Raw genomic sequence first — 21,775 nt, 5'->3', positions numbered from 1 at the left:
ATGTTCTTTTTTTATTCCCGCGCGAGAATTCAAATTTTCAACGTCCTGCAATTTTTTACAATTTGCCGCCAAAATTAAAAATAATTTTACACAAGAGAACCCAGATTCACCTTGATACGCGCTTGCCATGTGACAAAGTATGCACAGTAAAAACCCTGAAAAAGACTCGCAGTCCCAAGACATATTAAAGAATTGCGTATGTAGACCAATTTCTTTAGTAACCTCTGCTGTTGGGCTAGTTGGTACATGGGAAGAAGTTGTTCTAGGCCCACGATAATCGCCTGTCAGCGTCTTATCTTGTGCCTAAAACGATTTCTAGCTATGTTTTTAGCTTCGTGTTCGAAAGCTCTGTTTGGCATTTTTCGTTTGTGTTGTGGGCTCGCGCGAGCAATTTAATTTATTTCTATTAAATATGTTGCGTAACTGCTGTATAAAAAACACGGAACCACAGCAAATTTTGTTAACTTGTTTAGACCCGCTCGAAGTCGGAACATCGTGCAGTTCCGTAAAACGCGTCTCTCCCCTTGTGCACATTTTTTTCATACTGAAACGAGGATGTGCTAAAAAAAAGTAAGCCCGGTTCTGGTCTACGAAAGTACTTTGCTATCACAAACATTTCGTTGAAATCAAAAACTAGTCGGGAACTCCCTCGGAACGTCCTTACCTGAACGCACCTTCTAAATGAGGACCGTTAAAAGTCTGGAGAATGCCCTCTGCCTGCCACCTTGGCGCACTCTCGCTGTACTGACCTGTATAGCGTCTTTCGTGTACATACTTTGCAAAATTTCGCCCCTTAACTCTACTTTCCGGGTTGGGACGATTCTCCTGCTCTTTTTTTTGTGTACACACGTTTATGAACGTAACCTCAGGCGATGCCGGTGACACCATAAGTGGTGTTCGGCAGAGTGCGCTCGTCGGACATTCTAATGTTCCCTACCAATTAGTCAACAAATAGCGTGCTTTAACGTTTTATATAATTTAATAAACTCGCCATCATCTACAGCTGATCGCCCAGTTACATGCAATGTTTTCACGCACTATATATTTTTGCTTGCTTGTGCGAATTCCTTGTATATCGACCCTGAAAACCCAGAGATAACGGACACGGATGAGCGTCTTTAATAAGAGTTAGCGCTGTAGGGATAGAGCGCATTTCAAGTGTGCTAATGATTAGTGCCGCATCATTTCAGTTTTGGCGTATAGTGTCTTATCATACTTGCAGGGTGTCCTAGCTAAATTTAGACAAGCTGTTGAACAAAACTGGTACAATATACGATTATGAGACCTGCGTTGTTCGTTCCTCTTCCACAGCCAGGATAATTCTTGTGCGCTACTTACACGACTATTTAGGAAACACTCACTAAACCGGTTTGTAGTTTTTTGAATTCAGGGCGTGACTTCCGACTGGAGCACCGCGTCCTGAAACATCCTGCGCCGCTCAGCTGCTCTCGTGGTGCCATGTCCTGCGCAGCTTCTCGTCTCCGCTTAGCCGAATAATGAAAGCACAAGATATCTTGGCGCCGGAAGAGGACTGACATTCGAACACCGTACAGGTATCATAATCGCGACTATCGCGTTAGATTTCTTTTTAATACTTTGGCTAGCGTTAGTGGGGACACCCTGTATAACATTTACATAATGTAAGTGCGTGCACAAAGGCATAAGGAAAAAAACAAACGTGGAAGTTGTTGGACGATTCCTGTTTTTTTAATTTTCGACAACATGGAACAAATATTAACAAACCGGCAAACAAAAGCCAACCTAAAATTGAACGAAGACAGCTAGGTACAAAGCCCATGAAAGAAATTATTCATAGTTGCAGCGCAAAAGGGAACAGTGTTGCTGGTATGGTATCGCGCGTAATTTCCACATTCCGACTCTTGTCAACGTTTAGAAGGAACAAGTAGAGAATAAGGAAGGCCAACGTATGCGTGTTCCTTCTTACTGCGTTCTTTCGGAAACGACTTATGTTGGTTGCGGGGCCTAGAGCGGTCCTTATTCATGTTCTCTTCTATTAACATGTCACGGATGCGTACGCATCAAGGATGTCGCAAAACTTATTATCGCTAGTTATGTTGCTACAGTTGAAATAAGTTGTTGTAATGTATACTACTAATTCCAAATTAACCTTACGGGTGCTCAAAGATCCAAAGTCATGGACAAAAATGTGTAAGCTAAGGGCGCCATGCATATTGAAAGTTTGCGGATTTGGCTCCTGTGCTTCCGCGTATATCCCTTTCTAGACTTTTAAAATAGTACCTGTAAAAGTGCCAAAGGTCATGGAAATTACTGTTGTAGATGAGCTCAGTTTGCATATCTGGTGCGTCCGTTCTTGAAAAAAATCCTCAACACCGACAACTGGTGCTTCTTGAAGTGGTCATATCTTGCTTGTTTTGCGCTGTTGCCTTTTAAGTCGCAGAGAGCAGCCACTGCTGCTGCTGCAGGTGTCCGCCTTTAGACAATCCACACGACACCAGCAGGAACCATGTGACTGCAAAGACAAGGGAATGGAGCGAAATGGTTCTTTGATGTGAAAACCGGTGCACAAACCCATGCGATTCATCGGAGCAGTACCGTTAAAAAAACATTGTTAGTACAGTGGGCTCTGAACCTCTGACCAGGCTACCTAAGCATGCCCATTTTCGGGGCAATCAGTCACGGTGTTGTCATAGTGTTCTGTCGCATTGCCTACAATTTTTCTGCATTGCTGCAGACCTACATGTTCTTTCGCAGTGTACCGATACCCGAGTACTTGTGTAGGTTGTTCAGGACCGGCGTTTCCCTAAAAATGCGGTTTTATGTAACGTGGCTTTATCTCCATGTCTAGGATGGAAATGATGCGTGGGGTACAGAGGGCATTGTCTGACAAAGTTATTCGTGTATTCACAAATTCACGTCATATATTATTGCTTCAGTAGCAAAAACGACGCAGTAGCTTTACCGAGGGCCTAGTTGGCATATGCTTGGCGTGGTTAAAGAGCGCGAAAAACAAGCACACCACGAAAGAAAGTAGAGAGACCACTCCCTTTCTTTCGTGGTGTGTTCGATCTTTTTTTTTTTTTTGCTTTTTAATCACTTCAAGGCAGCACCTGTTCGGTCATATATCTTTTCTTTTACGTCACAATCGTGAGCTTTTAATGCAGATACTATAAAGCTCGCACTTAAACTGAGAACGAAGCATTTTGCAGTGTTCTGACAATTTAGGAAGCAAAGTGTCTCCAATGGAGCGAATGGTGAATTCCAATTACGGTTGGCATAAAAAGATTGCAAAGAAGGTTTTCTTCGCATGTGAAAAATTTGCACAGAAATCGAGATAGTCAACTCACCGCAGAAGACTCACACCAGACGGCCATGCCTGCGGATCTTCAGCAGCTCTGAAAAATATGCATATGCATAATGGACTTTCTGAACTATCGTTTTTTCATGCGATTGGTTGAGGCTGCTGTCCTGGTTTCAGCGAAACTGGTGACAACTATCGCTACTGGAAAAACATTTATGTGGAAGTGAGTCAGTTCCTCGTGAATACGAGAATTGCACAACATGGGTCACGCGTTAGCAGTATAAGTGTTGCCTCGTGATTACACTCCTTGCAGTGTGTGTGTCTCAGAAAGCAAAGAAATACGAAAACTCTAGCATGCTGACAGACAACGTGCAGGTTCGCGCTCAAAAGCGGCCTCTACAATTGTTAGATATAAAATGAAACATTGGCGAAAAGGGAGGAGACACTTCCCATTCGTGGAAGTGAGCATGATTAACACATGCGAATTGTGCGACCGCCTTTGAACGTTGTAGCGCGTAGTTTCGCGTTACTGTGTGAATTTTCTTTTTTTCCATTTTTTTTCCTCTTTTTCTTCTTTCTCCTTTTATTCCCTTTAACCCTTTCCCCAGCATAGGGTAGCCAGCCGGTACTTACACTGGCTAACCTCCCTGTCTTTCCTCTCCTTTGTCTCCTCTCCTATTAATTATTTCAATGGATGCTTTTATTGGCAACATTTTACGAGCACATGTTTTCGAACCCGTCTGTAAGGGCGGTGCCAAAGTACGAGCGGAATTACAACTACGAGCGTACCCTGCTCTTCCACGTCGTGTGCCCCATTGTATAAACAGCCCTAACGTGCATCGCACCACTGCCTGCTTTCCTTCAAATTGTCTCCGTTCCTAGCGAGTTATTCCGGTCGGGAGCGCTGCAGCAATTGCTGCGTTCTTTAGTTTCAAAATTACAACGTGTCACAAGAAATGAAAATTGTCACTGACTCGTGCTGAGAGCACGAGCTCCAAGTTGTGTCATCAGTAATAACTGCCAAAGGCTGTGCCAGTTTTGTCTGGTCTGCAATAACCCAACGCAGCATATGTATACGTGCTATCATAAAATGATACTGACTCGCCGAAACGCGCAATTCCTTGTTCGCTACGACAACATGCAAAACGGAAGCTCAGTGTCATCTCTCTGTAACCTGGTTATTTCGCTTCGCTCATTTCAAGCGCGAACAAACGTTAAGCGTTGTTTACGCCTATTTGTTAAGATACTACATCTGGAGTTGTTTTTTTCTGCGCGCTAGGCTTTCTTTTATGTTCACCATCCGAGTATGTGCAGAATGCTTGCCCAAGCAGTTTGACTGACCAGGCTTGTTGCACCAAGTCCGCATTGCTGCGATGAAAATGTTTCTGTATTTCGCTCCACTTTTTCTTTCTTTTAAATGTGTAGGAGCACTATAATAAATGTATTTAATGTTTATTTATTTAATTGCTTACGGCAAACATGAATGTGCACGTATCACTAGGCAGCTAAATGTCTTGTGAGACGCAAATGTGTGTGCTGACTTTCTGACAAAAAAAAAAAAGAAATAACTGCCAGTTTCGCCCGGAGCGCGCAGCATTGAGAGCGGTAGTTGAGCCTCCTCGGACGGGCGGCGTAGCTGCCCAGCAGAGCGGTCGGCGACGGAACGCGGCGATGCAGAGCCGATCGGGCGTCCGCTTAAATTCGTACATCTTTTTTTCAGCCCAAGCGCCTGTGTACTTTCTCCCTTCCCTCCCTCCCCCGTCCTGCATTTCTGCCCCTTATTCTCCTCCTTTCCCCCTGTCCGGCTGGCTTTGGAATGACCGGCAGTGCCCCAGCATTTGACGCCAGCCTTCGCACTTTCCTCCTGCTACTCTTTCGTTTATCGGGACGAGAAGATCAAATTTGGGACTCGGAGGTAGCCAAAGTTCTATCGCATTACAAAAATATGATAGCTTCGCCCTAAATTAAATTGTGGGGTTTTACGTGCCAAAACCACTTTCTGATTATGAGGCACGCCGTAGTGGGGGACTCCGGAAATTTCGACCACCTGAGGTTCTTTAACGTGCACCTAAATCTAAGCACACGGGTGTTTTCGCATTTCGCCCCCATCGAAATGCGGCCGCCGTGGCCGGGATTCGATCCCGCGACCTCGTGCTCAGCAGCCCAACACCGTAGCCACTGAGCAACCACGGCGGGTAGCTTCGCCCTAAGGGCGAAGCAATGAATGCGATAGCAACATATGTTAGAATATTACACGAAGCGCAAGACTCGTAGCTGCAGTGGTGGCATGAATTGAAGTGAACTTGTGTCACAAGTTTCGAAACCTCTTCTCTCTCCCGGGCCAATTCCTGAGGTAGAGCGCAGCCGCGCCAATAAATGTACAGCATTTTCAGGTTTCAGCTCTGTCATTGTTTCGAACTTATAATATTCAAGTCCGACAAGGCTTAAGATAAAAGGCATGCGTTGTCGCTGTTTTGTTTCCTGACATTTGTTTTGAACTGCCATTCTCAAAATCTTGCGAAATAATTTTGTCGAGAATGTAAGACCTGGTATGAGCAACTTTAGTGATAAAATGATGTGGCAACATAACCCGCATATACCGCATGTCTTTTATACCATATATACATATACCTAAATATACAGGGTGTTTCAGCTAACTTTAGCCAGAGTTTAAATATATGCCGATGCGCTCTAAAACGACACGACCAAATGCATTTTGCTCGCTATTGTATGTAGTGTGTCACGCTATTCTTTGTATTCTGCTTAATTAGATAATTAGTCTAGATTAATTAACCAACTTCGGAGGCAACGAAGCTAGGAAAAAAAATTCCAATTAGAAAGTTGCTTAGCGGTGTGATAGGAGTTTGGACTGTTTGAATGTCGCGGCCGAATGCGCGTGACTGCTGTGCGGCGGCGACGGACGAAGAGGAAGAGAAGAGCCGGTGTCTGGGCGGAGACGGCAGCCGTGCGATCTGCCTGAGCTGCCTGGGCTGGCCTTCCGAACGAGCCGAGCAGTCATCTACCCAAGGCCGGTGTTCCTGGGTGTGCTGGCAGAACAGGCCGGGCTGTCCTTGGTCGTCAACCGGCCTGCTCCACTGCTGGGCGAGCATCCGACACCGGCATGTTCCGGTGCAGCTAAGCCTTCCGAACGGTCTACCCTGTGGCGGGCCGACGTCCCGACCCTGCTGTCGCGCGAGTGGCTCGTCGTGTGCCGGGCACCCGCCCCGGCCTCCAGCACCTGCGCCACTCGCCGCTCGAGATTCATCTCTGCGCCTCTTCGTGCCGTGAGTGTGTGATACCGACGCGCTATCGGACGCCTTCCTACATTGACGCTGAGCGTGACGATACTTACGCGACAGACATTTATGAAAGGAACTGTGTGTGTGTTATCGTGTACGTTATCCTAGTCCCGTCCCCGTGTCATTAAAGCCTCTCTGTGTTCATTGTGCCATTCCTGTGTGCTTGAGGCCTGGGCCCACATCCTCCTATCACAAATTTTGGCGAGCCTGCCAGGATTTTCAAACGCACAGGAGGAGCGATGGAGATCGAGAGGTTGTACGCCATAGGGAAAGAGCTAGGAATGACAGGAGCGGAGTTAAAGCGTTGGATTGATACAGAAATCGTGAGGGAACGTGACCAGCGCGCCCAACATCGGGAAGACGCGAAAGCGCAGGCGCTGCAGGCCGAAGCGCAGGCAGAACAAGAGCGTCTACGACTAGAAGCGGAAGAACGAGTGCTAAAGCTCAAGATCGAGCTCCAGGAAAAGACTGCTGGCGTACAAAGCGCACAGAGTGACAGCACTACGGAACAGTCGGTTACCAGGGCGGCTTCTGAGCTATTCAGTCCTCATAAGTTGATCCCGCCCTTTAACGAAGCCCGGGATGATTTAGACGCTTACTTGCAACGTTTTGAGCGAGTGGCAACAAGTCAAGAATGGCCCCGCGCAAAATGGGCGCTCTCCCTCAGCCTCTGCCTGACAGGAGAAGCGTTGACGGTCATAGGACGGCTTGATTCTAATGCAGCCCTAGACTACGACCAGCTGAAGGCTACTCTCCTTCAGCGCTTTCGGTGCACTGCTGAGGGATACCGAGAAAAGTTTCGAAACGCAAGGCCCGAAGACAATGAGACTGGCCTACAATATGCAGGTAGAATATCGGGCTACTTTGACCACTGGCTTGAAATGTCCCATATTGAGAGGACCTTCGACTCCCTCAGGGACACCATGATTGCTGAACAGTTCTTGAGAAGATGTTCTGCGTCGCTGCGAGTGTTCCTGAAAGAAAGGAACTGTAAGACCCTCGCTACATTGTCAAAGAATGCCGATTGTTTTATAGAGGCGCAAAACCTGACCAATCTAGGTAGAGAAAAGTTATCCAAGGAGATCGTGTTAGACTCTGCTCACAAGACTGAACCTCCAAGGGCGATGCCGCGCGCAACTAATCGGTGCTTCCTCTGTGATAAAGCGGGACATCGAGCTTCGGAGTGCTGGTCCCGGACTAAAGAGAACTCTACAGGTCGCGGATGGTCCGGCAGAAAGGGACAAGTAGGTGAATCCTCAATAATGGAAAATCAAGGACAAGCTTCATGTATTCTGGCTCCGTCGCAAACCGAAAAGCCGACAGAAGAGGGTGGCGGGTACGTAATGCTTCAAGGTGGCGAAACGGTTCCTATAGTCAACATGACGTTAATGCGACAAGACCCCAAATGTGACAGTGGAAATCTGCCAGTGGGAAGAGGCTTCCTAGAATCACAACCGGTGTCTGTCTTACGAGACACTGGCTGCAATACCGTGGTCGTGCGACTCTCTTTGGTACCTGAGGACAAAATGATAGGAACAAAAAGTCCAGTAATGTTGCTGGACCGCACAATTCACTACTTACCGGAAGCGATAGTATACTTAGACAGTCCATTCTTTACCGGCGTTGCAAGAGTTAAATGTATGCGAGATCCCCTGTATGATGTGGTATTGGGAAACATTGAAGGTGCCCGTGCACCTGATGACCCGGCCAATTCATGGTCTCCGCTGAAACATAACAGCGACAAGACGAATTATCCTGCCAACCGGATGTCATCCACCGCTCAAGCAGAGCTACCAGACGTAGAGGGCCAAACGTTGTCCACAGCTAAAAACACAGCCGCCTCCTCGAGACATACAGAAGACTACGAGTCTGATACCGAGCTCGTTGCTGTGACAAAGGAAATGAAGATACGGTCGCTGCCTACACTGCCTGTCTCGCCATCCGCAGTCGCTGGAATAGAGCAAGGCAAATTAAAAGCTTTACAGAGGAACGATGGGTCTCTGAGGACATGCTTCGAAAAGGTCGGCAAGATTATGGTCGCGGATGGCCGCGCAAGCGAATATTACTTAAAGGATGACATTTTATACAGGAAGCACACAGTGTCAGGTGGGAAAATGCTAGATCAGCTAGTGGTGCCAAAAGACCTCAGGGAGATGGTGATGAAGTTGGCTCATGAAGGGATCCTCGCCGGTCACCATGGTGTGACGAGAACGGTGGATCGAATTGTTGCTGACTTTTACTGGCCAGGGGTCCAGTCGGAGACGAAACGGTTTGTTAAATCGTGCGACGTCTGTCAACGAACGGTGCCGCGCCATTTAGTCGAACGCGCCCCACTGGGTACAGATGACGCGACAGGTCTAGAGCTTGGAGAGACAACGCCGCTTTACCCATCACTCGTCGGAACGCAGACATCAAAAGACATCGCCATTTCGAACCAACTGACTATGGATCAGCAACACAAAGTTGAAGTCGAGAAGTCTCGGAGCAGAACACGACGGGCGTTTGCATCCCGTGCCCTACGATAGCCGGAGGCTTTTGCCACGTGAAGCTGCCTACTTCACAATTGAGAGGGAGTGCCTCGCTATAGTGTGGGCTGTACAGAAATTTCGTGTGTACCTTTACGGTAAACTGTTTATCGTGCAGTCCGACCACCAACAAGTGCCGTACCGCAATTCGGCGCAGCACGTGAACAGGCGCGTACTACGTTGCAGTTTACTCCTTATGGATTATGACTTTCATGTGGAATATATTCGTGGATGTGATAACGTTGGTGCAGACTATCTAAGTAGAATAGCTACGGACATGGACTACTGTGTCATGAAAGTAATAATTTGAACTGTGTGACTTGTGATACTCCGTAGTGCTACCCTCCTCGACTTCTTGAACTTGGGGGGAAATGTGATAGGAGTTTGGACTGTTTGAATGTCGCGGCCGAATGCGCGTGACTGCTGTGCGGCGGCGACGGACGAAGAGGAAGAGAAGAGCCGGTGTCTGGGCGGAGACGGCAGCCGTGCGATCTGCCTGAGCTGCCTGGGCTGGCCTTCCGAACGAGCCGAGCAGTCATCTACCCAAGGCCGGTGTTCCTGGGTGTGCTGGCAGAACAGGCCGGGCTGTCCTTGGTCGTCAACCGGCCTGCTCCACTGCTGGGCGAGCATCCGACACCGGCATGTTCCGGTGCAGCTAAGCCTTCCGAACGGTCTACCCTGTGGCGGGCCGACGTCCCGACCCTGCTGTCGCGCGAGTGGCTCGTCGTGTGCCGGGCACCCGCCCCGGCCTCCAGCACCTGCGCCACTCGCCGCTCGAGATTCATCTCTGCGCCTCTTCGTGCCGTGAGTGTGTGATACCGACGCGCTATCGGACGCCTTCCTACATTGACGCTGAGCGTGACGATACTTACGCGACAGACATTTATGAAAGGAACTGTGTGTGTGTTATCGTGTACGTTATCCTAGTCCCGTCCCCGTGTCATTAAAGCCTCTCTGTGTTCATTGTGCCATTCCTGTGTGCTTGAGGCCTGGGCCCACATCCTCCTATCACAGCGGTTTACAAAACGTCCGAATAAACAGTTTCTGTCTTTCGATCTATTAAGTATTACGATTAGTGTTTTTCAGCTTACTGCGAATGCCCACGAAAAAAAAAAAAAAAAAACAACGCCACGTGACATGCCCGCTTGCGCGTCGTGATTGCACTGCTCCCAAGCGTTCCGTGCACCAACGAACATAGCATTTAGCCGGGTGTGCTGCTGCTGCGTCTGCTTATCGCTATCACGAACCGCCGCGAGGGAAGTACATCGCTGGCGTCAGTACCACAGCCCACGCCTTCGTCACTGCCCTGTCGCCTTTTAAGAAGCAGCACGCCCTGCTAGGATGCTGTGTTCGTTTGTACGCCGAGAGGTTGGGACCGCTGCAATCACGGCGCGCAAGCAGCTATGTCGCGTGGCATATTTTTTTTATTTCATGGTATCCGCACTGAGGTGAAAAACACTAATACTTAATAAATAGAAAGTTAGAAACTGTTTAATCGGACGTTTTGCAAACCGCTCAACAACTTTCTAACTATAATTTTTGCCTAACTTCGTTGCCTGAGAGGTCGGTTAATCAATCTTGACTAATTATCCAATTAGGCAAGATACAAACAATATCGTGACACTACATGCAACAGTCAGCAATATGCTTTTGGTCGTGTCGTCTTAGAATGCATCGGCATATTTTTAATTTCTGGCGAAAGTTAGCTGGGGGACCCTGCATATACGGAACCTCACGGTGATGGCAACGCCGACGGCAAAAAGTTCTCTTATGAGTGCCCTTATGATTGATCGCAATAAAGTGACATGTTCATTCGCCGTGGATGAGTGAGGGAACGTGGAGCCGGACTTGACATCCAGGACGTTTTGAAAACACATTTATATTACATTTTGTACAAGCGCTGCAGAAATACCGAAGGTAAGATATTCACGCTCAAGCTCAAAATGCGGATCCTTTTGTCCCCAAACTACCGTCTCCTCTTTTAAGGCGAAACTTTCTTTCCCTCTTCCTTCGACTTGCCCACTGCTGCTGCTGCTGCTGTGGCTGCTCCTGTCATGTGTATACATGACAGGAGCGAGTCATAGAGGAAAGGCGATGCGAGAAACTCGTTTTCACCCCCCCGCGTCGAATGTGCGCAATGGCCTCTGAAGCTCCCAGGCGGTCGCCAGATTAGCCTCTTCACAGCTGTAATTATCCGTGACTCAGAAGGATTGCAGAAACTGCAGCGCTTCCCTTTCTACTAACGTGCGAGGCCAGAGGGGACGTAGATATAACTGTAGAGAGGAGGGGGAGAAGAGGCAGTTTCCATACAAGGGAAGGCGAGGGAGGATGGTGCCGTGAGGAGGTAAGGAAACCCTACTACTATACGACAGTGGTTGCGGGAAAATTGGATAAGCTTAAGTTCAAGGCACGGTACGATACCTTGCTGCTATTTCTGAAAAAGTAATTCCATGCAATTATGTCAAGCCGACAAACGGGCGTGGAGATGCAGAGCCGCATTAATTTAAGCGCACCGCAAGGTCCAGGCGACACTGCGGAAGCGGTCGACCGGCAAATCAACACTTCTGTGCCCGCCGCGGTAGCTTTGCGGCTACGGCATTGCTCGAGGTCGCGCATTTGATCCCAACCGCGCCAGCCGCATTTCGACGGCGGCGAAACAGAAAAGGCAATTGCGCTTAGATTCCGGACACGTTGAAGAACATGACGGTGTCAAAATTAATCAGGAGTCCGCCACTACGGCGTGCCTCATAATCCCAGTGTGGTTTTGCCACGTACAGCCCCATAATCGAAGTTTAATACTTCTGCCACAATGCGATGTGCCATGTGCGGCAATGACAATAGTCTACCATCCCAGAGGTTATGAGTCTGCCGAACAACTCCTAAAGCAAACACCTCTTCCTGTGTGTCCTGTGCACTACGCAGGCAAACAGCAGCGGCGCACGCAAGGTAACGTTTAACATAAATTCACCACTCTTGTGTTAGACTAAGCGTTGAAGAAATTAAGCTTTAGCCGTCAACATCATCGTTAATTATCGTCAATTAAAGTTTCCAGCACGGAAAACTTCGCTTAGATCGATTCCTACACTGCGTGTGATCTGCATAATTTTTAACGTCTCCGTCTTCCTGGCCCCCTCGCCTTTCCCCAATCCGGGCGTTGGTAGGCCTCTTCCTCCGAGAAGAGCTTGGCCCCAAAACATACTAATCCTAACTTCGCATGCAGATAGCATATCACCACTTACACATTTAACTGGCCTAAGTGATCACGCAGTAATCCACGCCACAGTGCATCTCAAGTTATCACATCAGAAAAAAAAATAAGGAATCTATCACGCTCTACGAGAAAGGAAATTACGAGGCCATCAATGAAGAACTAACAACATTCTGCTATTGGTTCTTTACAGACTTCTTGCGGCGCTCTGTTGAGTGTCATTGGTCCCTCGTTAAAAACAAAATGCAAGAGTTAGTTGCGAAGCACATTCCCACCATTACCGTTATACAAAAATCGTCATCCCCTGGTTCAACGCGTCACTCAAACGCCTCAGTAACAAGAATAAATATTATTACGGTTGGCGAAACAGTCAAACAACCCATGCGCATGGGCCAAATATCATGATGCAGATAAAACGTTCGCAGCGGTATCTCAAAAGGCTAAACGGTTTTTCTTTTCAACCACATTGCCAGATAAGTTCCGAAATAATCAACAGCGATTCTGGAAGACCATTAACGTAAATTGTCGCTAAAGGGCCCCTCAGCAGGCCCAACAGCAAATCTTGGCCATACGCTGCTAGTTGTTACATGTACTCTAGGGAGCGTTCTCCCCCCAAAATTTTTCAAATCGGCTAATTAATAGCTGAAATATTTCAGTGCCGCGAACCCATGGTTTCAGCAGGCGGGCTCCACTGCCAAGCAAGACGCTCTCTCCACTCGCCCCGTCTAGTCTCCGCAAGCGAAATTCCTTCCCTGCGTTCTCCCATACCGAACCTCGGGGATCGCGTGACGCATACGTCACAGGCCCTGCATTAATTTTTTTTCCTCGCATTTTTTTTTCGGCGCTGCGCACTTCCGTTGACAGCGTCGCGCGCTAGCTATTAGAGACTTTTAGCTCAGCGGGTTTACGTTTCGCTCCGCTCGCGGTCTCCACCGTTGCGCCAGCGGAGCGGCTCGCGAAAAAAGAATTTTAGCCCGGCGGATCACTCACCCGCTCGAGCGGGGTAAAGAGCGAGGTAGGGTGCCTCGATGTCCTCCGCCGCTCCGGAGCGGCGGGCGAGGAGGACATCGAGGCACCCTAGAGCGAGGCGCTCTGCTGCCCCACCTAGTGGTCCGAATAGGAGTTACTGAGAAATAAATTTGAATTACGCTTGCTTTTATAATGCAAGAAATGTTGAATAAAGATATATTACATGTTCTCTGTACATTATTTGTTAATAATGTACTGAGTACTAATGTACGGGTCAGCGCCGCAGTCGCCGTCGTCGATGCAGAACTGCCGGCGTTCATGTTCGCGGCTGCCATCTTGAATTTCCCATACACGCCCGCGCGCGCTTACGCACGCTCGCGCGCTGCGTATACCCTCCGCTGGGAAGTGCTTTCCAGCGGGCGTAAACGCTGCTCCGTAAACCGCTGGCCGCCTCAGCGTTGTGCGCATGCGCAGTCGCGTCCCCGCTCGCCCGCTCCGCTCCGCTGGCCGTAAACCCGCTGGGCTAAAACTCTCTAATATTGTCTCGTTCGCGCAGCGCACAATATTGTGCGCTGCGCAAAACGAACGTGACGTTTGAACGTGACGTGACGTGACAACGGCAAGGTCCAAAATCTGGGGGACAGCAATTGGTATTGTCCTCCCGATCCAACAATGCTCACTGACCTGGATAGGCAAAGGGTGGGTCTAAAGATTAATCTGCAGAAAACTAAAGTAATGTTTAACAGTCTTGGAAGAGAACAGCAGTTTACGATATGTAGCGAGGCACTGCAAGTGGTAAGGGAATACATCTACTTAGGGCAGGTAGTGACCGCGGATCCGGATCGTGAGACTGAAATAATCAGAAGAATAAGAATGGGCTGGGGTGCGTTTGGCAGGCATTCTCAGATCGTGAACAGCAGGTTGCCATTATCTCTCAAAAGAAAAGCGTATAACAGCTGTGTCTTACCAGTACTCACGTACGGGGCAGAAACCTGGAGGCTTACGAAAAGGGTTCTACTTAATGTTTTTTTTTTTTAATTATGGGGTTTTACGTGCCAAAACCACTTTCTAATTATGAGGCACGCCGTAGTGGGGGACTGCAGAAATTTGGACCACCTGTGGTTCTTTAACGTGCACCTAAATCTAAGTACACGGGTGTTTTCGCATTTCGCCCCCATCGAAATGCGGCCGCCGTGGCCGGGATTCGATCCCGCGACCTCGTGCTCAGCAGCCCAACACCATAGTTCTACTTAAATTGAGGACGACGCAACGAGCTATGGAAAGAATAATGATGGGTGTAACGTTAAGGGATAAGAAAAGAGCAGATTGAGTGAGGGAACAAACGCGAATTGAGGACATCTTAGGTGAAATCAAGAAAAAGAAATGGGGGCAATGGCAGGACAGGGAATGAGGAAGGAAGATAACCGATGGTCATTAAGGGTTACGGACTGGATTCGAAGAGAAGGGAAGCGTAGCAGGGGGCGGCAGAAAGTTACGTGGGTGGATGAGATTAAAAAGTTTACAGGGACAACACGGCCAAATTAGCACATGACCGGGGTAGTTGGAGAAGTATGGGAGAGGCCTTTGCCCTGCAGTGGGCGTAGCCAGGCTGATGATGATGATGATGATGCAAGTGGATTAACGAGAGTTTTAATTTAAAGTGATAACTTAGAGAGGCCATACTGCTATCGCATTCAAGTCACGTAAGGATTTTGAGGTGGCTGTCAGTTTTCATCAAGAACTTCGCTATGTTGGACTTTCACAAGTACACGCACTGCATCGCACTCTCAACTAATTACACCTAAGAAAAAAAATTCTGATGCTATTTGTTGCTGATAGTGGTGTTTATTGCGCCATAAAAACAGAAGTTTATGTTAGAAACAACGCCACCAAGTGTCTCAAACAAACTTTCAGAATTAGCAAGACTGAAATTGGATGTATTGAGACATACAGGGTCATTTGCCATGTCTGCTGAACATGTTTGAAAGGGTCACTGTAAACTCAAGCGTAACAATAAGAAGAGAAAACTTGGCAAGATGGTATTGATTCATGTCGAAAAATATACTGCTACAAAATAGACCACGACGTAGGGAAGAGCGCTCATTCTGTTTCCTTCCTTACGTCCTTGTCTGTCTACAGCGCAACATTTTTTTCACATGAGTCTAGAGTATTGTAGCTGTTGTAGTTTTTTTTATGTCTTAGCCAGCTACGTTTTTTGAGAAGGTGGTGAAAACCCACGGTTTTGCATTTATCTAGAGGTCGCGTTTCAAACATGCACTTGGAGTCCCTTACGAGGAGGATAGAATGAGAGAAGTTCCATACTCTGAAAAATGACAATGATGACGGCCAAATTTGATCGCTCCTGTATTCGAGGTAGATTATGGATGCAATGCATCAGCAACAAGCAGTAAATTGCACTCGATGCATTAACAACATACCCAAAATCATCAGCCTTAGCTCGCTGCAGCAGTTCACGGACAAATAAGTAAATGTAGAACAACGACGTTGCTACGCTTAGAGGTGCAAGAAAACTGTTCAAGATCAGACCATTTCGTATCACCCATTCAAGTGCGACGAAATTGTGTTTTTCGGTGGTTCCAATTGGAGTCACGCAGTAAAATTACACCTGTAAAAATGCCCAGTGGCTATTCGGCGATGTTTATCTACCTGCTTCAGGAAGATTACATAACAGAATGAGAAAGTTTTCCATTCGGGGCAAAATATATTAATTACGCCAGTTAAAGTTTTCTAACGTCTTTACAATTTGTGATATCAGATGTTCAGATGTCACTCTCTGCTCTCAAATTTTTCTCTCCTCGCCCATGGCGACCGCTCCGATTCGTCGTAATGGGCGTGACGTCACGTCGCGCAGGTTACATACAAGGGCGCTTTCCTAGTACTGATTAGTTCAATACAACATGTGCTAAGCGTGAATGGTAATGATCCTGAGTGACGTGAACAGAGGTGCGAAAAAGTTCCAGGATTTATTGCCCGAATTCGTAAGCGTTGGCGTAATGCCGCGAGAAGGGCGTGGCTGATGCACCATCGTGGCTCTTGCGTTGGCGCGGGATCGAGCGTCACGAGCGCAAACCGAGTCGTCCTTTCCGGAGGCGGTCGAAATGCAAGTTTGACACCAACGGCGCACAAAAATTTTGTTTCGTATGCCTTACGAGATGTGAATTTTACGCTTGTCGCACGTCACACGCAGGGGGGGACTACACTGCAGTATACTCGGTGCAACGTGCCGCGATGCTACGGCGAACAAGAGTGCTTCGAGAGCATGCTCACCTCCACAAACGTAAAAAAAAAAAAAAAAAAGCTGAGTGCAATAGGCTTCGGCACGGGCCTCTCTCACAGCGTTAACACGCACATAAAACAGGTTGTGCAGGGCGCTGGTTGTCCAATCAGTTGGGTTGATCGGAAAGAATTCGATCGTATCGGAATAACGTTTGGGGTGCGCATCCAACAGCCAATTTCATTTTGTCTCGATCCGAGTTTCGAGGGAGGATCAACAGAACGAGCCCTTGTCCCCGCGTTTGTCGAAATGCTCGGTGCATCTTTTAGTGGTCTACGTCGCTCTGCGTCGAGTCTTTCGGGAGCGTGAGCAATTAGTTTGTCCGCCGTAGCTGTCGCGCCGGGCCCGCGCTACTCACGCGGGCGGTGCTCACTTCTTCTTCCTGCTGTGGTCGACGGTATGCGTGGGCCTGCGGTTGGGATCCCCTTGGTACGGAGTCACGTTCTCGCGGATGCGACCCCGCGTGCCGACGATGTCGGTGTGATGGTGGTTGATCTCGTCGGTGGCCGAGTTGAACTGGTACTGCTTCTGCAGCTCGCGCGTGCCGAACACGACGCCGAAGTTTGTGTACATGAAGCTGGGCTGCTCGGGCTCGTATCCCGGCGCCACTCCCGTCAGGATGATGCCCGTGTGAGCGGGCGCCACCAGGCACCAGGCGAGCGTGGCCACCAACAGCAGCTGCTGCAAGGGGAGGAAAAGAAGCGACGCTGAATTGGTCCGCGGATGTTAAGATCGCGCGACCACCCAACGGGCATAAACCATTATATGGCTATATGGCTGGTACTGCGAGAAAAAAAAAAACAGTGTAGGATCGTTATTCGCAATCGTTTCCATCAGTGAAGCTTCATTTCACCGAAAGCACCTATCGAATCTCACGCCTGCAGTGTTAATTTATAAAAAAAAAATATTATTATTAAAATTTGGGGTTTTACGTGTCAAAACCACGATCTGATAGTGAGGCACGCCGTAGTGGGGTAGTCCAGAAATTTAGACCACCTGGGTTCTTTAACGTGCGCCTAAATCTAAGTACACGTGTGTTTTCGCATTTCGCCACCATCAAAATATGGCCGCCGTGGCCGGGATTCGATCGCGCGACCTCGTGGTTAGCAGCCCAACACCACAGCCACTAAGCAGCAACGGCGGGTGCCTGCAGTGTATGGCGCATTACAAGATTGAACAAGGTGGAAAACTTCTGATTCAACGTGCATTTGACCGAACAGTGAATACCAAAGATTTGCACGCACGGGAGCCCCTGGAGGAGAAGTTGTAGTAATATGCTAAGTGTCTATAGTATGCGTTCAGCACACATTTCTTCGCCAACTGGATGAGGAAATCAGAAACGCTCACGTTTTTTACTGTAGAGATCGCTGGACGCCCTATATAACAAGTTGTGTAGCTGTATGGCTGTAGGGCTTGAATGTTATTTTTTCACCAGGGCCGGATGATTTCGTATCTCGCATGCTAGCTTTAACATAGACCTCCGATGTAAGTGGCTGATCGGGCTTGGCTTGAATTTGGGTTTCATTTATCGCGGAAATGCTCCTTTCATTTGCTTTCAGTTTTCTAGAAGCCAATGAAATTAAGCACTCACAAATTTTTTTGTCATCTAACTCTTTTCTCCGTCATTGTGGAAAATCGGAATTTCGATGTTTACATGGAAACGGAGAAATCGCTTTTCTCGGCAACCACTGCACGTACTTTAATTAGATTTCTTGGGTTTAAAAGAAAATGTTAGAATCTAGTCACTCCAGGACGTCAGTTCTTGCTATAGGACATCAGGTATTTTTTCTGCAGATTAATAGTATGGAATTGTTGAATAGATTACAAGTAACATAGCGCAGTAAGGACGAAGTACAAAACTTCTCCCGCATCCTTACTGCGCTATGTTGCTTGCATTACGATGAATAACCCACATAATCAAGCCTATTCCCTTCTGAATAGTTTCCAGTTCCTGATTTGTGTGCGTCCGATTGCTCTTCGCCCCGCCGCGTTGTATTTTATCATGACATTACTAGGCCAATAGTCACTTCCATGAGACTCGATATCTGTGGGCCATTGTATTCAAGACTCTTAGATCAGACGAGAAGAATGACTAGCCCAAGCATGCTGAATACGATAGTTCATTAAATGCTCGGTGATTATCGAGAACACAGACTGCGATGTTTAAAAAGTCTTCCCCCCTAAAGGTCTTCCTCAAGGATGACTGTGTTCCACCCCACACGGTGTGACGGACGTTGACATCCTCTCGAATTATGCCACCAAGTAGTGAGTCTAAAAGGCTTTCAAGCGCGGCAGGTATTAATGTGAAATCGTTATATAACCACACGACGCGAAAATCCGTCGTAGCCGCCGTGACCAAAAGATAGCACCGAAAATGGCCGATGGCGCAAAGAGTAAAAACGCGTCAAATGCTCAGATTGACGTCAAATTTCTCAGGTAGGTTGCTGTAAACTAAGTTAATGGCTTTGAAAGAAAAAGTTTGTACATATAGGTTTGGGTGGGAATCAAGCCCGCGCCTCCGGACTGAGAGACGAGCACGCTCACCTGACGCCACAGCGGCTCCACGGTTCTGGTTGACTAATGGCTCATTCACACCGGCGACTTGAGCAGGTCGCGCGACCATTTGCGACTCGCGATCGAAAAGCGACCGAAGGCGATGTTCACACCGGCAAGCCCGGCTGAGCGCGACCCGCAAGTTGCAATCCCGGAGATTATCGTTCTCAGCGAGAACTCTCGGAATCTACGTTGAATTTGTTGCGACGCGGGAGGAGGCCGGATGTAGACACATGAAAGATCACTTCCAGTGCGCCGCTGATGGGTTTATCAGTTTTGCGACCACGGTCGCGCGACTGAAAAATCGCGCAGAGATCGACTGGCCCAATATGGTCGCTTTTCGAGAAAAGCGACCGTTTGCGACTATTTGCGACTGGTCGCTTCGCGACCAACTTGGTCGCGTGACCACTGTCAATCGCCGGTGTGAATGAGCCGTAATGATGTGGCCTAGTGCGTGCCTGATTGTACACGTCACGTCGCAGCCATCTGGCTGACTAAAGATGTGGCCTAGTGCGTGCCTGATTGTACACGTCACGTCGCAATAATCTGACTGGCTAAAGGTGTGGCCTAGTGCGTGCCTCATTGTACACGTCACGGCGCAGTCATCTGGCTGACTAAAGGTGTGGCCTAGTGCGTGCCCGATAGTGCACCTCACGTCGCAGCCGTCTGGCTATCTAAAGGTGTGGCCTAGTGCATGCCTGATTGTACACGTCACGTCGCAGTCATCTGGCTGGCTGAAGGTGTGGCCTAGTGCGTGCCTGATTGTACACGTTGTTAAGAATGGCCGTACGGGCCAGCTTTCAGCCCGCTGCACGTGTTCCAAGCCCACCAGACAGGGATCCATTCCGAGAACTGCGAACGGCCGGCGGCCACGTGGCGCGCGATCAGCTCAGGAAATTGGTACTTGGCCGAGCCACCCGGGACAAAGCAGTTCTACGAAGCCCTCTGACGTCGGCACTGAAAGCTGGGCGGTACCGAGAACTGCGGATGACCGGCAGCCACGTGGCGCGCGGTCAGCTCAGGCATGTGGTACTCCGCCGCGCCACCCGAGACGGAGCACAGTTCTACGAAGCCCTCGGTCGTTGACTCCGGAGCCTTAGTGCGGGGCGGCGGCAAGTTTACAATGCTTGGACGAACCTTCCCGACCATTCCTGCTCCGTCCCCGCCGAACGATGACGTCGAACTATGACGTCAAGCGGAGAGCTTATAAGCAGCGTTTGCCGGCTGCTAGGGTGTGCTCGTGTCGTGCTCGTTGTCGGGAGCTGAGTGCTCTGTCATACTAGAAATGTACTAGTGAGCTGTGTGCTCGTAAACTGTTTGCTGTATGTTAGTTTTGCGGGCTCCATATGGGAGTCGCGCTAGTCTGCCAATGTATGTCCTGTTTTAAATGTAAATCCTGCAATTAAAACCTGCTCGCCTAGCCCTGTCGTCCCAAGTTCATCTCTACAGCTACGACCTTCATCTCCTTCAAATGGTGGCAGCGGCGAGATAGTCCGACGACTCCTACATCTGGTCGACAGCGGTAGGACCGTCCGACGAATCTAATAACGTCACGGCGCAGTCATCTGGCTGACTAAAGGTGTGGCCTAGTGCGTGCCTGATAGTGCACCTCACGTCGCAGCCATCTGGCTGACTAAAGGTGTGGCCTAGTGCATGCCTGATTGTGCACGTCACGTCGCAGTCATCTGGCTGTCTAAAGGTGTGGCCTAGTGCGTGCCTGATTGTACACGTCACGGCGCAGACATCTGGCTGACTAAAGGTGTGGCCTAGTGCGTGCCTGATTGTGCAAGTCACGTCGCAGTCATCTGGCTGTCTAAAGGTGTGGCCTAGTGCATGCCTGATTGTACACGTCACGTCGCAGCCATCTGGCTGACTAAAGGTGTGGCCTAGTGCGTGCCTGATTGTACACGTCACGGCGCAGTCATCTGGCTGACTAAAGGTGTGGCCTAGTGCGTGCCTGATAGTGCACCTCACGGCGCAGCCATCTGGCTCACTAAAGGTGTGGCCTAGTGCGTGCCTGATAGTGCACCTCACGTCGCAGCCATCTGGCTGACTAAAGGTGTGGCCTAGCGCGTGTCTGATTGCACACGTCACGTCGCAGCCATCTGGCTGACTAAAGGTGTGGCTTAGTGCGTGCGTCATTGAGCACGTAACGGCGCAGTCAACGGGGAGGAAGTGGCGCCACGCCATCAGTGTATAAAATGAGCGCATTCATGACGTTCCGAGTCCTATAAAGGGTATATAATGCTTTCGCATTCCCACACATAAGCAGTCTTAAGTGTCTCTGGCGAATTTTTTGTTCTTGTCTCATGTGAGGGAGCGGGCGGTCAACGTCGTCAACCACATTAATAGGAATCAACTATTCTTTGAAAATCAGCATGGTTTTAGATACAAGTCCTGTCAAACGCAGCTTTTCGAATTATTATCTGACTTCCATTCTTCCATTCATGCTTTACAGTAGACCAATGCCATTGTTATTGATTTTGCGAAAGCCTTCGACAGGGTACCCCATAAACGATTAATAACCAAAGTCTGCAAACTTCAGTTAAACCATAAGATCACTACGTGGATTAAAGATTTCTTATCTAACCGTTAACAGCGTGTAATAATTAATGAATGGCGGTCAAGTACCAGGTCGGTCTTGTC

At 48.6% G+C, this 21,775-nt stretch overlaps 1 protein-coding gene across 1 annotated transcript in view; it reads right to left on the bottom strand.

Annotated features, from left to right (window-relative positions):
- Nucleotides 1-1,685: 1,685 nt before the first annotated feature.
- The window catches only part of LOC126532371 (uncharacterized), a 79,471-nt gene continuing 59,381 nt past the window's right edge, over nt 1,686-21,775 (bottom strand). Inside the window, exons 2-4 of the mRNA XM_050180095.3 lie at nt 16,950-17,257; nt 3,327-3,374; nt 1,686-2,491 (exon numbers count right to left, since the gene is read on the bottom strand). Of these exons, the coding sequence (XP_050036052.1) occupies nt 2,455-2,491; nt 3,327-3,374; nt 16,950-17,257 (393 nt within the window). The 3' untranslated portion in view covers nt 1,686-2,454. The remainder of the gene's footprint in view (nt 2,492-3,326; nt 3,375-16,949; nt 17,258-21,775) is intronic.

Source organism: Dermacentor andersoni, chromosome 5 (assembly GCF_023375885.2).
Source record: "Dermacentor andersoni chromosome 5, qqDerAnde1_hic_scaffold, whole genome shotgun sequence".
Taxonomy (NCBI): Eukaryota; Metazoa; Arthropoda; class Arachnida; order Ixodida; family Ixodidae; genus Dermacentor; species Dermacentor andersoni.
The sequence above is the reverse complement of the archived record's forward strand: the minus strand, read 5'-3'. Positions and strand labels throughout refer to the sequence as shown.